At 45.1% G+C, this 17,738-nt stretch overlaps 1 protein-coding gene across 3 annotated transcripts in view; it reads right to left on the bottom strand.

Moving 5' to 3' along the window:
* The window catches only part of LOC122561437 (dynein axonemal heavy chain 3-like), a 557,691-nt gene that overhangs the window by 159,871 nt on the left and 380,082 nt on the right, over positions 1–17,738 (bottom strand). For all 3 annotated transcript variants that reach the window (XM_087999740.1, XM_087999741.1, XM_087999742.1), the window contains 5 exons: positions 13,838–13,968; positions 10,866–10,966; positions 8,099–8,213; positions 7,618–7,751; positions 5,389–5,574 (listed from right to left, as the gene is read on the bottom strand). In XM_087999740.1, coding sequence (XP_087855866.1) covers positions 5,389–5,574; positions 7,618–7,751; positions 8,099–8,213; positions 10,866–10,966; positions 13,838–13,968 — 667 coding nt within the window. The remainder of the gene's footprint in view (positions 1–5,388; positions 5,575–7,617; positions 7,752–8,098; positions 8,214–10,865; positions 10,967–13,837; positions 13,969–17,738) is intronic.

The raw sequence follows: 17,738 nt of genomic DNA, 5'->3' as shown, positions 1-17,738 counted from the left end.
TTTTTAAAGTTACTTTAGTGTGAGGAGGTGTGACTGATGGTATATGAAGATAATTAAAGCCGCGACTATCAAAGAACTTCAGTGTGACTGTGTCACACGTGGAACTACCTCCCTACCAGCACTGTGAATGCACCTATGGCACATGGACTGCAGCACTTCAAGAATGTGACTCATCACTTTATTGAGGACAATTAGGGACGAGCAATAAATGCTGACTTTTTGAATTCAGTGCTTTTGTCCATATTTGGACCAAGGCTGTAATGAGGTCAGGAGCTGAGTGGTCCTGGTGGAACTGTTTGGAACTAATCAAGAACTGTTTGGCTCTATCAATTATTTCAGAAGGCACTTAACAGTCAGTGGGTCTGGAGTCACATGTGGGCCAAACTGGGTATGATTGGCAGACTTCCTTTCTTAAAGAGCATTAGTAAACTAAATGGGTTTTTTTTTACAACTATTAACAACGTTAGCAAAATATCAGCTTTTAATTCAACATTTTCGTTTAATGAATTCAAATTTCACTACCTGCTATGATGGGATTCAAACCCATGCACTCAGAACAGTAGCCTGGTCTGCTGGATTACTAGCCCAGGGACATTACACTTTGCCACCATCTCCCCCAGGATGCTGCTAGATCCCATAGACTTCACAATATTCAGTGTTTTCATTTGTTTCTTAATATCAAGTGCAGTGAATTGAATTAGCTGAAGAATGGCATCTGTGATGTGGGGGTCAACTGAAGGAGTCCAAAATGGATCATCTGCACTTCTGGGTGAGGATTGATGTAAAAGCTTCAGCCTTATTCTTTTTTCCACTGTTGCCCCAACAACAGACAGATTGTGTCAACAATCCTAGAGACCATTGTGGTAGGCAATGTCTCATGGTGCTCAAACAGCCCCTGTTCACAAGCGTAGTACATAATGTCCAACATTAGGTATAATTCTGCTATTGGACAACATTTATTAAATAATCGTGATTGTACTAAGCTTTACACTGGAAACCAGTTTAAGACTATCAGTTTAACACACAGCATGATTCATTTTAGCGTGTTGGAAATTACATGCGCTTACACGTGGAGCCTGGTTTGTGTAGACAACAGGAATTTGAACATGCTGTTTGAGAGGGCTGTTTGAGCATCATGAGACAGTGCCCACCACAAATGGTTGCTAGGATTATTGAGGAGAAAGTGAGGTCTGCAGATGCTGGAGATCAGAGATGGAAATGTGTTGCTGGAAAAGCGCAGCAGGTCAGGCAGCATCTAGGGAACAGGAGAATCGACGTTTCGGGCATTAGCCCTTCTTCAGGAATGAGGGAAGTTGGTCCAGCAGGCTAAGATAAAAGATAGGGAGGAGGGACTTGGGGGAGGGGTGTCGGAAATGTGATAGGTGGAAAGAGGTCAAGGTGAGGGTGATAGGTCAGACTGGGGTGGGGGCGGAGAGGTCGGGAAGAAGATTGCAGGTTAGGAAGGCGGTGCTGAATTTGATGGATTTGACTGAGACAGGCTGGGGGGAGGGGAAATGAGGAAACTGGTGAAATCCGAGTTCATCCCTTGTGGTTGGAGGGTTCCTAGCCGGAAGATGAGGCGTTCTTCCTCCAACCGTCGTTTCGCTGTGGTCTGACGATGGAGGAGTCCAAAGACCTGCATATCCTTGGTGGAGTGGGAGGGGGAATTGAAATGTTGAGCTACAGGGTGGTTGGGTTGGTTGGTCCGGGTGTCCCAGAGGTGTTCTCTGAATCGCTCCGCAAGTAGGCGCCCTGTCTCCCCAATATAGAGGAGGCCACATCGGGTGCAAAGGATGCAATAGATGATATATGTGGAGGTACAGGTGAATCTGTGGCGGATATGGAGGTTTCCTTTGGGGCCTTGGAGGGAGGTGAGGGGGGAGGTGTGGGCGCAAGTCTTGCACCTCCTGCGGTTGCAGGGGAAGGTGCCGGGAGTGGAGGTTGGGTCGGTGGGGGGTGTGGATCTGACGAGGGAGTCACAGAGGGAGTGGTCTTTACGGAATGCTGATAGGGGAGGGGAGGGAAATATATCCTTGGTGGTGGGGTCCGTTTGGAGGTGGCGGAAATGACGGCGGATGATGCGCTGTACATGGAGATTGGTGAGGTGGTAGGTGAGGACCAGTGGGGTTCTGTCCTGGTGGCGGTTGGAGGGGCAGGGTTCAAGGGCGGAGGATCGGGAAGTGGAAGAGATGCGGTGGAGGGCATCGTCGACCACGTCAGGGGGGAAATTACGGTCCTTGAAGAAGGAGGCCATCTGGGATGTGCGTTTTTGGAACTGGTCCTCCTGGGAGCAGATGCGGCGGAGTCGAAGGATATGGGAGAATGGGATGGCGTTTTTACAGGGGGCAGGATGGGAGGAGGTGTAGTCCAGGTAGCTGTACGGACATCTACTACAAACCAACCGACTCCCACAGCTACCTGGACTACACCTCCTCCCATCCTGCCCCCTGTAAAAAAGCCATCCCATTCTCCCAATTCCTTCGACTCCGCCGCATCTGCTCCCAGGAGGACCAGTTCCAAAAACACACATCCCAGATGGCCTCCTTCTTCAAGGACCGCAATTTCCCCCCCGACGTGGTCGACGATGCCCTCCACCGCATCTCTTCCACTTCCCGATCCTCCGCCCTTGAACCCTGCCCCTCCAACCGCCACCAGGACAGAACCCCACTGGTCCTCACCTACCACCCCACTAACCTCCATGTACAGCGCATCATCCGCCGCCATTTCCGCCACCTCCAAACGGACCCCACCACCAAGGATATATTTCCCTCCCCTCCCCTATCAGCATTCCGTAAAGACCACTCCCTCTGTGACTCCCTCGTCAGATCCACACCCCCCACCGACCCAACCTCCACTCCCGGCACCTTCCCCTGCAACCGCAGGAGGTGCAAGACTTGCGCCCACACCTCCCCCCTCACCTCCCTCCAAGGCCCCAAAGGAAACTTCCATATCCGCCACAGATTCACCTGTACCTCCACACATATCATTTATTGCATCCTTTGCACCCGATGTGGCCTACTCTATATTGGGGAGACAGGCCGCCTACTTGCGGAGCGTTTCAGAGAACACCTCTGGGACACCCGGACCAACCAACCCAACCACCCTGTAGCTCAACATTTCAATTCCCCCTCCCACTCCACTAAGGATATGCAGGTCTTTGGACTCCTCCATCGTCAGACCACAGCGAAAGAGGTTGGAGGAAGAACGCCTCATCTTCCGGCTAGGAACCCTCCAACCACAAGGGATGAACTCGGATTTCACCAGTTTCCTCATTTCCCCTCCCCCCAGCCTGTCTCAGTCAAATCCATCAAATTCAGCACCGCCTTCCTAACCTGCAATCTTCTTCCCGACCTCTCCGCCCCCACCCCAGTCTGACCTATCACCCTCACCTTGACCTCTTTCCACCTATCACATTTCCGACGCCCCTCCCCCAAGTCCCTCCTCCCTATCTTTTATCTTAGCCTGCTGGACCAACTTCCCTCATTCCTGAAGAAGGGCTAATGCCCGAAACGTCGATTCTCCTGTTCCCTAGATGCTGCCTGACCAGCTAGGATTATTGACACAACCTGTACATGCCTTGCATATCTTCCATGGGGGAAAAAAGGGTTGGTGGAAACTGATAATCTCGTCTTCATTCCCACAGCAATATCCTGACCAATCAGAGTCTACGTGCCTGGTCTGAGAACTAAGACTGATGGTTAACTATTCCTCCTGTAGCTCTGTGCCAATGATGGGCCAATCATGCTCATGTTATATAAACTGAGGCCCCTTTTCGTAACTCTGCTTTCTTGTGTTCTCGTCCCAGTCCTTGCAAATATGAACAGATTTTACCTTGTGTCTCCTTTTAGCAATGTTTAAGTTCCGTACATTCAATCTAAGCAAGGAATGATCTTGGAATAAAAATGTTTAACATAGCCAGTCCTGAAGCTTTTTGCCTCCCCGCTTTCTCTTCCAATGGTGGTTTTTAAATGGAAAAATGTTGATAAAAGTTACATGTATTGGCCACAATTCATTAATTCCTCTCATGGTAGATCTTTGGTATTAAGCTAAAGTTTGTCGAGGTCAGCAATCAGCATCACAGGCTAGGTCAGCATTTGTTGCCGAGGCCTAATTGAATTAAAAGTCAACCACAAGAGACACATGTAGGCCAGACCAGGTAAGGGTGATAGATTTCCTTCCCTAAAGGACATTAGTTAACCAGATGGGTTTATCCTGGCAATTGACAATGGATTCATGGTCATCATTAGACTCTTAATACCAGATTGAATTTGAATTCCATGATCTGCCGTGGCAGGATTTTAACCCATGTCCCCACAACATTAGCTGAGTGTCTTGGATTAAACATTCAGCAATAGTATCATTAGGCCATTGTCTCTCCATTAATTGATCTAAATCTAATGGCACCATTATAAAGTCAGCGAGTCATACAACATGGAAACAGACCCTTCAGTCCAATCAATCCATGTCGAAAATAATCCCAAACTAAACTAGTCCCACCTGCGTCCTCCTGGTCCATATCCCTCCAAACCTTTCCTATTCATAAACCTATCCAAATATATTTTAAAGATTGTAATTGTACCCATATCCACCACTTCCTCAGGAAGTTCATTCCACACGCTAATGACCCTATACGTAAAAGCTTTGCCCCATGTCTTTTTAAAATTTTTTTCCTCTCACCTTAAAAGTGTGCCCCTAGTCTTGAAATCCCCCATTTTAGGGAAAAGACAATTACCATTGATTCTATCTATACTCCTCATGATTTTATAAACCTCTATAAGGTCACTCCTTTACCTCCTGTGCTCCAGTGAAAACAGTCCAGTCTATCCAACCTTTCTTTACAACTCAAACCTTCCATACCCAGCAACATCCTGGTAAGTCTCTTCTGAACCTTCTCCTGCTTAATGATATCCTCATCTCAACTTTGAAGTCATCTCATACTCCACAAGAGCTGAAAATGTGTTGCTGGAAAAGCGCAGCAGGTCAGGCAGCATCCAAGGAGCAGGAGAATCGATGTTTCGGGCAGGAGCCCTTCTTCAGGAATGAGGAAAATGTGCCAAGCAGGCTAAGGTAAAAGGTAGGGAAGAGGGACTTGGGGGAGGGGCGTTGGAAATGCGATACCTTCCACCTATCGCATTTCCAAAGTCCCTCCTCCCTACCTTTCATCTTAGCCTGCTTGGCACACTTTCCTCATTCCTGAAGAAGGGCTCATGCCCGAAACATCGATTCTCCTGCTCCTTGGATGCTGCCTGACCTGCTGCGCTTTTCCAGCAACACATTTTCAGCTCTGATCTCCAGCATCTGCAGTCCTCACTTTCTCCTCATACTCCACAAGAGCACAGCTTTTGGAGCTGCGGATGTCTGATTAATTTTTCAGCCCCATAATATTACCTTGGCTTTGATGCAGGGTCAAGCATGCCACCAACCGACCAGATGACTGAAAAGAAGGCGTAAGCTATCAGATGGTTAGTGACCTCCTCCACCTCCTTCTGTCTGGTGGATGAGAAGCTCTTTTCATCCACTACTTGCAGGGCTGGAAAAATCTCCTCAGCCTCACCAACAGGATCTTCAGTGAAGCTACAACACAAGAAGCCATTCTGTGATATCTTTGTCTATTAACAAGTGAGATTGTTCATTCGACCTGCTTTACTGATCAATAAATCAACTTGAGTTTCAATGTTTTCCTGCAGGTGGCACTATGGTTCCCAGAACTCTCCACGTATTAAATAAAGCCAGGGAGACGATGCTACGTTTCATTGAGCTTGAACATACATGGACTAAATGCCCATCTCAGCTCCTACATTGTATAGTCTTGTGGATATATTTAAAGAAAATAGATTGTTGTGTGATGAACTAGATATTTGGCTACAAATGTAAAACCAAAATCTTGTATGAAAACATAAATAAAAATCTCAGTTTAAAAGTTAAAAGAAAATCTATTTTTTCTTAGCTTTTGAGCAGAGAAGCTAATTTATTTCCTCATTCCTTTTGTATAGATCAGCTATGGAGCTTTTAGAGGAAGTAGCTATGCTCAGATCAATGTATAAGCATCGATTTTATTTAAATTGTTATTATCAGATGACCAGCAGCACATCCAGATAACACTAGATGGAGCCTGCTCCCTCTCCTTCCTCGGAATATGTTACATTGTGAGAGTGAAGGTGCGAAAGCTGCTCCTTGTAAGGAGTCACTGTCTTTAACTTGCATGGCTACGGGTTCCGATCTGTGGATCATTTCCCCTTCCTTCTACACAGAAGACAATCTGCCTGTTTCACACTGCCCACTGACTTGCTGATATTGATTCATAAAACAAAACAGAAACTCTGGATGGGACTGACCTTTTCAGGGTGGACTATGAGTTGAGGGGCTCTCAGTCCATCCATCTAACCCCTTCCCAATCCCTTTCGTTTTGAAGGTAGCTCATTGTTCAGCTGCTGTTTCTCCTGCCAAGCTTTGGTTTCAGTCTATCCAGACTAGTTCTGTTCTCATCCCAATGATGTCATTGACAAATGAACATTGTCCCCCAAACGCATCCCATTGACACTGGATCAACTTGGCCCACATCATTCCCAAGAAACAGGTCTAACGGGGCCTCCTTCCTCTTTGGAATTTAGAAGAGTGAGAGACAATCTTATTGAAATATCTAAAACATAAGATTAAGCCACTTGACATAGATTTATGGTAAGGGATGGGATATTTTGAGGAAATGTGAGGTAAAATATTTTCACCCTCAGGATGGTGGGAATCTGGAACTCACTGTCTTAGGGATGGGAGAGGCAGAAACCCTCATAAGTTTTAAGAAGTTATTTAGATGTACATTTGCGATGCCAAGGCAATGGATCCAGTGCTGGAAAATAGGATTAGAATAAGTGTTCGTTTTTGACTGGTGCAGACTCGATGGGTTGAAGGGCCATTTTTCTGTGCTGTAGATCTCTATGTCTCCATGACTCTGAGGGGACCTGAAAGGTTAGATGCTGAAAGGATGCTTTCCTTTCTAGGAAAATTAGGTGGCACAGATTAAAGATTTATGCTCACCCTTTTAAAATAAAGATGAGGAGGAATTTCTTTTGAGAGGATTGTTGATCTTTGAGATTTTCTACCCAGAGAATAGTGGAGTCAGGGTCATTGAGTATATTTAAGTTGGAAACAGATTTTTTTGAACAATAATGAACACAATGGTGATGGGGGGGGGGGGCGGACAGTTAAAGTGGTGTCCCAATCACAATCAGATCAGCTATGATCTTAATGAGTGATGAAACAGGGATGAGGGGGCAAACAGCTTACTTCCGCTGTTTGTTATGATTTTAGGATCTTGAGGCTTTAACTGTTGCCAGGGCCGATCCTATTACCATCTTCAACACGTCAGTCATCGAAAATGGTGGCAGCAACCAAGGTGGATGGAAAGGAAATCGACAAAGAATGATCTGGCCAATGGCAGCTTCAATGAGAGCGATTGTAGGGATACCCACCTTGGGGGCAGTTAGCTGGCCCTGAGGTTTTGCCACTCTCTGTTGCCACCTTGCTCCATCCTTGATGGGACTAAGGAACAGTCTCTAGTCCCTGACCCACGCACCCTTAGCTATGTTTTCCCCGAGAGCCACGATCTTTGAAAGCTCTTACCTGATTTCTGCCAACAAGCTCTCATAGATTTTCAGCATGGAGACAGTCAGGTGCATGGGAGACGACTGTACCATGAGATTACACTTCTTCTGGACAAAGTCCAAACATGGTGGTAACAGCCAATTACACAGCATCTAGACAGAAAGACAACAGTTGACTTTTCAGTTCCAGTTCCAGTGTTTTCTCAAAATATCAGACATCAACGCGAAACAGTTTCTGGTTTGCATTAAAATGTGATGAATCACCAGCAAGTTCCCCTCTAAGCCACTCACCATCCTGACTTGGAAATATGTTACGTTCCTTCAATGTGGGTCAACCTACAGCATATGGGCTGTAGTGGTTCAAGAAGGCAGCTCACCACTACCTTCTCAAGGGCAACTAAGGAATAGGCAATAAATGCTAGGATAGTCAGAAATGGTACATTTGATGAACAAACAGAAATAAATTGAGTCATGAGTCTATTGGGAGCTCAGGAACATACCTGTACAATCTGCCTCTGCTCTGTTGTCAGTTGCTGAGGTAGCTTTGTAGCTAACCAGGACTGGACCAACAGTTCCCACCCAAGATTCATTGGCTCCATATAAATCATCCCGCATCTGTGAGGGCGAAAAGCAAGAATGACAAATGATGTTTTCTGTGTTAGATTGGATGGTTGGGCTGAATCTTAGGCTTGTTTTTGGCTAAGTCGAAGCTGCATCAAATGTTTTGGAAGGACTTTCATCGTGAGACCTAAAATATTGCCTTGCCATACGTTGCCAAACGCATCTCATTAACAAGCCCCGCACCCCCATCCCACCCACCTTAACAGGAGCCATTCCCACAATAATTTGCCACTGAGCAGACATCCCAGAATTCATTGGCATCCCTGTGACCATGGTTTTTGTTTTAAAAGTGAGTTGTGCAACTGGACAAACATTGTCAGTCCAGAGCTGTCCTGCACTGTCTTTTATGTGCTTGAAGATTTCTCTATCCAAAGGTGGCACAGTGGTTAGCACTGCTGCCTTTGCAGTACCAGGGACCTGGGTTCAGTTCCACCCTCAGGTGACTGTGTGGAATTTGCACATTCTCCGTGCATCTGTGTGGGTTTTCTCCAGGTGCATGGGTTTCCTCCCACAGTCCAAAGTTAGGTGGATTGACTGTGCTAAATTGCCCACAGGGTGTAGGGTAGGTGGTTTACCTTTGGATATTGCAGGGTTATGGGGCCAGGGTGCTCTTCAGAAAGTAGGTGTGGACTCGATGGGCAGAATGGTCTGCTTCCACACTGTAGGATTCTATGGAAGATGAAGGGGTTGAAATATTGAAGTCCAAATTCAGCAGCTGTGAGGTCTTCAGTGGTTGTTTGGTGGAAGTTACTCATAAGATTAGATTAGATTCCCTACAGCGTGGAAACAGGCCCTTCGGCCCAATAAGTCCACACCGACCCTCCAAGAGCAACCCATCAAGACCCATTCCCCTAACTATGGGCAATTTAGCATGGCCAGTTCACCTGCATATCTTCGGACTGTGGGAGGAAACCCATACAGACACGGGGAGAATATGCAAACTCCACACAGACAGTTGCCCAAGGCGGGAATTGAACCCAGGTCCCCGGCGCTGTGAGGCAGCAGTGCTAACCACCGAGTCACCATGCTGCCCACTAAAAGGTGGACTGAATAGTTGAAGCAGGGTTGGAGAGACAGAGAGCATATTGCTTGTTTCTTTCTAGTTCTGTGATTATGGCACTCGCAGATTGCATGGAACTTCTCGGTAGAAAAAGTAGTCGACTGCTGAAAGCCCTTTTCATTGAGCTCTATTTGAGTGATAACTTTCTCTCTCTCTGGGAACCTCTCTAAAAGTCCTTCTAGGGAGGTTATGTTAAAAATAGTGTATCTTCTTATATAGATCAAAACTTAAGATAGTTGTCACATTTATGTTTGATGAACTATTGCTCCACAAAATCAATTATGCTGAATTCCTTGTGTGGGTCCTCCAAATCTCCTGGATTTCTGAGAAGCTTTAGAAGGACACATTGTGTCGCCTAAAGGCTAATTGAAATCTGGGTGTCTCCCTTTGTCACTGATGTCGGATGAATACTCTAGTCTGTTTGATTTTTGGCTGTCAGTGTAAGAACACAATCATATGAATTGTGCGATGCTGTGTGCATTTTAAAACGACAGATTACCCTTCCAAATGAAATATATGATGTTATACTTCTCCAGTTGTGACAGTCCTCAATCTCGTGTCCTATTTGATAGCTCAGAGAAAGGTGCAACCTCCTCTCTGCAGCAGGAGGTGAATGAGATGGACTGCGCCCTTCATTTATTCTATCAATTCTGTGCCCCCATATTTGTTTAGATGGATCTGTCTCAGAATCAGTGCCGGGAAATGTCATCTTTCTTAGCAAAGTTGCAATAAAAAGGTGTGTGTGTATGCGCGCTATTTGGAGACTCAACTCTCAAAGGCAACAGCAGTCTTACTGCTGGTATCCAATCTGGCTGCCGTGGAGGGGGCGCTGACAGGGAGTGGGGCCAGGTTGGATGGGGGTGGGTGGGGGCGTGGTTGGTGGGTGGAGTCGGATGGGGGGGCGGGGTTGAATGGGGTTGGGGGTCGGGCGGGGGTGGGGTGGGGGCAGTCGGAGGAGTGGAGGCTTTTTAACAATGCTGCAGGTCCCTTACACACATGTGTGTGTCTCTGCTCAGAAACAAAGCAGATACAGGCAGAGCAATGATAAAGGAAACTTCAGAAAACTCCGAGCCTCAGAGGAGAGGCATTGAATCAATTAACCGAATAATCAATTATCCGAATGAAATAGTGCCCGCCCATCTCGTTTGGATAATCGAGGTTCGTCTGTAAATAGATCACCAACACATGCTCCCAATCACCCACCCTGCCACCCAACGCTGGTACTCATCCCCCAATAATATCCACCCTGCCACCCAACATCAGTGCCCACCCCTCCATCCAACACACAACATTGGTGCCCATCCCCCATCCAAAGCCCACCCTGCTGCCCAGCACCAATCCCCATGAATCATCCACCCTGTTGCCCAACATGGGTGCTCATCCCCACCCAACACCCATCCTGCCACCTAACATTGGTGCCCATCCCCATCCAACATCGGATCACTCACCAGCAGAAACATTAGAATCCAAGTGAGATCTTCCCTGTTGGCGTCACATCTCAGTGATGACACTCACCATCACATTCCCCCCACCCCCCAGTCCATGCAGATCACACCATTCCCACCTGATCTGTGTCCCTTACCCACCTGCTGACGGTTGCAGGCGATGCTTGTTTAAGATCCAGAACTTCGAAAATGATATTCTGCTGGGAACTCATCTGAATAATCTCCCCACTCATCAAACAGAGCTGCAGGGCAGAGCAATGCACTTTACATTCATGTACAATAGATGCTGCACTCCGATGAGAGCTACAGAACCACTGAAATTTCAAAGCTGATGAATATTCTTTTCAATGATAAATAATGAAAATGTTATCATTTCCTGGGATTACCATAATAAATGTTACACAGATCATAATAGAATACTCAGGAGGATTCCTTGCCAATTGTATTGTATATTTCAAACTGAATGAAATGTTTGCCTGTCCCTGAAGGGGTCAAGTGAAAATCTTCATTCAAATAGGATAATTACTCTTCACAGCTAAACTAGAGAGAAGGGTTTGAATTTGGTCTGTCTATTGAAAAAGCATATTAAAATATCTGTAGCATTTAATTATCTGTAGCAAAAATGTACTTGCAGTGTTAAAGAACATGCAACATTAAAGTATGTCCAGTGTTAAAGTATATCCAGTATTAAAGTACCCACAACATTAAATTATCTTCAGTAGTAAAGTATTTGCAGTGTTAAAGGGTAATGCATCATTAAAACAGCTGTAGTATTTGGATTACTAAACAAAAAAAAAGTACTGCAAATGCTGGAAGTCAGATGCAAAACCAAAGATTATTGGAAAAACTCAGCATGTCCGGCAAAACCTGCAGAGAGAATGTAGAACATAGAACATTACAGTGCAGTACAGGCCCTACGGCCCTTGCTGTTGTACTGACCTGTGGAACCAATCTGATGCCCATCTAACCTGCACTATTCCATTCTTATCCATATGCCTATCTAATGACCATTTAACTGCCCTTAAAGTTGGTGAGTCTACTACTATTGCAGGCAGTGTATTCCATGCCCCTACTACTCTCTGAGTAAAGGGTCACATTAACTCTGCTTTCTCTCCACAGAGGCTGCCAGACCTACTGAATTTTTCCAGCAATTTTTATTTTTGCATCTGAAATGCTAAATCACTTGCAGCATTAAAGTGCCTATAGTTTTAAAGTAGACAAGCACTAAAGTCTTAGAATAACACAATGTGGAAACAGGCCCTTCAGCCCAAACTGGTCCATGATGACCATGGTACCCACTCAGCTAGTTCCAATTACTTTAGTTTGGTCCATATCCCTCTAAACCCTTCCCTTCCATGTACCTATCCAAATGACTTTTAAATGTTGCTACTGCACCTGCCTCAACCACTTTCCCTGGCAACCCATTCCATATAAGCACCACTCTCTGTGTGAAGAAGTTGCCCCTCAGGTCTTTTTTAAATCTCTCCCCTCTCACCTTAAACCTACGCCTTCTAGTTTTCAATTCCCCATCTCTGAGAAAAAGACTAAATGCATTCATCCTATCAGTACCCCACATGATTTTATACACTTCAATAAGGTCACCCCTCATTCTCCGACTTTCGAAGGAATAAAGTCCTATCCTGGTCAACCATTCCCTGTAACTCAGACCTATTAGTCCTGGCAACATCCTTGTAAATCTTCTTTGCACTCTTTCCAGTTTAACTATGTCTTTCCTATAACAGGGTGACCAAACTGTACATAAAACTCCAAGTGTAGCTTCACCAATAAAGTGTACAGTTGAAACATAATATCCCAAATCCTATACTCAATGCCTCAATGCCAGCATGCTAAATGCCTTCTTCACCACTCTGTCTACCTGTGACGCTACTTTCAAAAAACTATGTACTTGTATTCCTAGGTCCCTCTGTTCCATAACACTCCTCAGGACCTTACATTTACTGTATAAGTCCTACCCTGGTTTCACTTTCCAAAGTGCAATACCTCACACACCTCACACTTATCTGCATTGAATTGCATCTACCAATCCTCAACTCCATTTGGTCAGAATCCCTCTGTACTTTTTGATAACCTTTCTCACTATCAATGAAACCTCCTAATTTTGTATCATCCGCAAACCTACTAATCATGCCTTGTACATTCATATCCAGATCATTTATGTAAATAACAAATAACAAAGGTGCCAGCACTGACCCTCGTGACATACCACTAGTCACAGGCCTCCAGTCTGAGAAACAATCTCTGAACATCACCCGCTGCTTCCTCCCATCGAGCCAATTTTGAATCCAATTAGCTAGCTCTCCCTGAATCCCTTGTGACCTAACCTTCATGACTAGCCTGCTGTGTGGGATCTTGTCAAAGGCCTTACTAAAGTCCATGTAGACAACATCCACTGCCCTAGCCTCATCCATCTTCTTCGTTACACCTACGAAAATCTCTAAAAGATTTGTCAGACATGACTTCCTGCGCACAAATCCATGCTGATTATCTTGAAGTCCTGCAGACCTGAAGTGCCTGGAGTATTGAAATATCAGCGGTATTAAGGTATCTGCAGCATTTAATATCTTTTGCATTAAATTATCTGCAGCATTAACGTTGCAGTATAAAAGCACCTGCTGCAGTGAAGTACTTGCAATATTAATCAATCATGTATCGAAATCATCAATGTATCTAAATTATTAAAACTCTTGCAGCATTAATGTATCAACAACACTAAAGTACCTGGAGCATTAAAGCATCTGCAGGTTTGAGGCATTTGCAGGGTTAAAGTATTTGCAGCATTAAAGAATCAGCAGCACTGAAGTATCAGCAATAATATACCTGCAGTATTAAACTGTCTGCAGCATTAAAGTATCTGTACTGTTAATGAATCTGCAGCATTAAAGCATCTATGGAATTAAAATGCCTGTAAAGTATTTGTTGTATCATAGTATAGCTTTCTGTTGAAACAGTAATTTTAACATAGTTACAGGATATCAAGACACGTGATGTTGTTGTATATAGGTACCATCTCACCTCCAGTCCCTCTCTCTGTTTCACTGATTGCTTTTAAGTGATGTTTGTCAGAATACAGGCTGCACTCCAGTGTACATTACCTTTTTGTTATCATCAAGTACTGTGTTCATGTTTTCCACCCAGACTGCGTCCACGGGGCCATCAAAGATGCACCACTTCCGGTCACTGGTCAGACTGGTGGCATGTTCCCGAAACACATTAGCCAGGATTCCTGTCCAAGACAAATACAGTGTTACCTCATATTCTGTGATTCATTGTTGGAACATGTGGGGCTCCCAGCTGTTATATAAAAGTGCCTCAAAATTAGTCTGAATGCTGGAGAGTCTCTATGGGTCAGACACTAACTGTGGAGAGACAATCACAGCTAACGTTTCAGCTTGATGAATTTGAATGAAAAAACCATCGAGCTGGAACATTAGCTTTCTCTCTTTGCCAATACTATGAACTTTTCTGCTTTCTATCATCAGGAATATTTTGCTTTTGTACCAGTTCTGTGATCTCTCCCAGCTGAACTGGGGATATATTTAATTGTCTTTTGTGAGTTGAGCCCATTGCATTACTGACAATTAGATTCTCTGGCCCTGAAGACAGTCAAAAGCCCACCTTCTGTCCTACTATTCTGGAGCCTGTTGGTCATCATAAACTCAAGACTATGAGTGTACATGTTCCCTCCAGCTATATGGTGGGCTTCTCAGGAATTATGGGAATATCATTGGTCTACAGGGGATCCACAGAGGCGAACCTGCTCCTTTTCCTAGAGGGTATCTCAAAGGAACCATTTTTTGCTCCTTTATTCAGGTTCTCAATGTATCCATCTATGAGAATGTCTATTACATTAATGACATGCTGTTCTCTTGTACCCTATGCTAAGCCAAGTGTTGACCTATTCAACCTGCTTTGTTCCAATAGACAAACATGCACTGTAGCTGCTCCTCCAGACCTGACCCATCACTTCCATTTCCACCTTATTATTCCCTTTCTTTACCTTTGTTTTCCTCTCTCCCTCTCCTGGATCCTTCCCTCCTGTGGTCTTTCCTCTTTTCGTATTGCTTGGGTACTCTGTCCAGGGTCACATCACTCCAAGATGCAATGCCATTTTCTACCATGTACACTGACAATCCCAGTTCTACCTCAGCACTGCTTCTCTCGACCTGCCAGTGGCTCTGTATTATCGCCTTGCTTGTCCAACATTCACTACTGGATAAGCAGTAAATTCCTCCAGTTAAATATCAGAAAGAGATTTGATACCTGCGACAAACTGCCCCCTCAGCACTGCCTTCACTCCACTCCTCAGCAAGTGGTTGATGTTGTGGTTGGTATCATCTCTGTCTTCTGAGAAGAGTTTCTAATCTCCTATTCACAATATTCACAATATGCCTCTGACTTATCACTGGGTCAGTGCTGATGTGATAAAAAGTCTTCAAAACATCCAAATGTTTCATCAAAACACACTGGGTACCTTTTACATCACAACTTCTTTGTGTCTGATTAGAGGGTACTTTTCAATGGTGTACTCACTTTAGAACATATAACATAGAAGAATACAGCGCAGTACAGGCCCTTCGGCCCTCGATGTTGCGCCGATCCAAGCCCACCTAACCTACACTAGCCCACTATCCTCCATATGCCTATCCAATGCCCGCTTAAATGCCCATAATGAGGGAGAGTCCACCACTGCTACTGGCAGGGCATTCCATGAACTCACAACTCGCTGAGTAAAGAACCTACCCCTAACATCTGTCCTATACCTACCCCCCCTTAATTTAAAGCTATGCCCCCTCATAATAGCTGACTCCATACGTGGAAAAAGATTCTCACTGTTGACCCTATCTAAACCCCTAATCATCTTGTACACCTCTATCAAGTCACCCCTAAACCTTCTTTTCTCCAATGAAAACAACCCCAAATGCCTCAGCCTTTCCTCATACGATCTTCCTACCATACCAGGCAACATCCTGGTAAACCTCCTCTGCACCCGTTCCAGTGCCTCCACCTCCTTCCTATAGTATGGCGACCAAAACTGCACACAATACTCCAGATGCGGCCGCACCAGAGTCTTTTCCAACTGCAACATGACCTCAGGGCTCCGGAACTCAATTCCTCTACCAATAAAAGCCAGTACGCCATATGCCTTCTTCACCGCACTATTTACCTGGGTGGCAACTTTCAGAGATCTGTGTACATGGACACCAAGATCCCTCTGCTCATCCACACTACCAAGTATCCGACCATTAGCCCAGTACCCCATCTTTTTGTTACTCTTACCAAAGTGAATCACCTCACACTTAGCTACATTGAACTCCATTTGCCACCTTTCTGCCCAGTTCTGCAGCTTATCTATATCCCGCTGTAACCTGCCACGTCCTTCCTCACTGTCTACAACTCCTCCGACTTTTGTATCATCCGCAAACTTGCTCACCCAACCTTCTAACCCCTCCTCCAGGTCATTTATAAAAATGACAAACAGCAATGGTCCCAAAACAGATCCTTGTGGAACACCGCTAGTGACGGCACTCCAAGATGAACCTTTACCATCAACTACTACCCTCTGTCTTCTTCCAGCCAGCCAACTCCTAATCCAAACCTCCAACTCACCCTCAATGCCATACCTCCGTATTTTTTGCAGTAGTCTACCATGGGGAACCTTATCAAACGCCTTACTAAAATCCATATACACCACATCTACCGCTTTCCCCTCGTCCACCTCCTTAGTCACCTTCTCAAAGAATTCAATAAGGTTTGTGAGGCACGACCTGCCCTTCACAAAACCATGCTGACTATCCTTGATCACATTATTCCTATCCAGATGTTCATAAATCCTATCCCTTACAATTCTCTCTAAGATTTTGCCCACAACAGAAGTGAGACTCACCGGCCTATAGTTACTAGGGTTATCCCTACTCCCCTTCTTGAATAAGGGAACCACATTTGCTAGCCTCCAATCTTCTGGCATTACTCCTGTCGACAACGAGGACATAAAAATCAAGGCCAATGGCTCTGCAATCTCCTCCCTTGCTTCCCAGAGAATCCTAGGATAAATGCCATCAGGCCCAGGGGACTTATCTATTTTCACCCTTTCCAGAATTTCAAACACCTCTTCTCGACATCCCTCAAAGCCATCCATTCTATTTAATTGTGACTCAGTATTCACATTGACAACAATGTCCTGTTCCTGATTGAATACTGATGAAAAGTATTCATTCAGTGTCTCCCCAATCTCTTCAGCCTCCACACGCAACTTCCCACTACTATCCTTGACTGGACCTATTCCCACCCTCGTCATTCTTTTATTCCTGACATACCTATAGAAAGCCTTAGGATTTTCCCTAATCCTACCAACTAAGGACCTTTCAAGTCCCCTCCTTGCTGCTCTTAACTCTCTCTTCAGGTCCTTCCTGGCAACCTTATAACTCTCAATCGCCCCAATTGAACCTTTACATAGGCCTCATCTTTACATAGGCCGCCCTCTTCCATTTAACAAGGGATTCCAATTCCTTATTAAACCATGGCTCTCTCACACGACCCTTTCCTCCCTGCCTGACGGGTACATACTTATCAAGGACACTCAATAGTTGCTCCTTGAACAAGCTCCACATATCAATTACGCCCTTGCCTTGAAGCTTACTTTTCCAAGCCACACATCCTAAGTCATGCCTCACCGCATCATAATTTCCCTGCCCCCAGCTATAACTCTTGCCCTGTAGTGCACACTTATCCCTCTCCATCACTAGAGTAAAAGTCACCGAATTGTGGTCACTGTCCCCAAAGTGCTCACCTACCTCTAATTCTAACACCTGGCCTGGTTCATTACCCAGAACCAAATCCAGTATGGCCTCACCTCTTGTTGGCCTATCTACATATTGTGTCAGGAAACCCTCCTGCACACATTGGACAAACACTGACCCATCTAACGAACTTGAGCTATAGCTTTCCCAATCAATAGCAGGAAAGTTAAAGTCCCCCATAACAATCACCCTATTA

Source organism: Chiloscyllium plagiosum, unplaced genomic scaffold (genome assembly GCF_037043375.1).
Source record: "Chiloscyllium plagiosum isolate Xiang-an unplaced genomic scaffold, Cpla_swu_hap1 HiC_scaffold_23, whole genome shotgun sequence".
NCBI lineage: Eukaryota > Metazoa > Chordata > Chondrichthyes > Orectolobiformes > Hemiscylliidae > Chiloscyllium > Chiloscyllium plagiosum.
The sequence above is the reverse complement of the archived record's forward strand: the minus strand, read 5'-3'. Positions and strand labels throughout refer to the sequence as shown.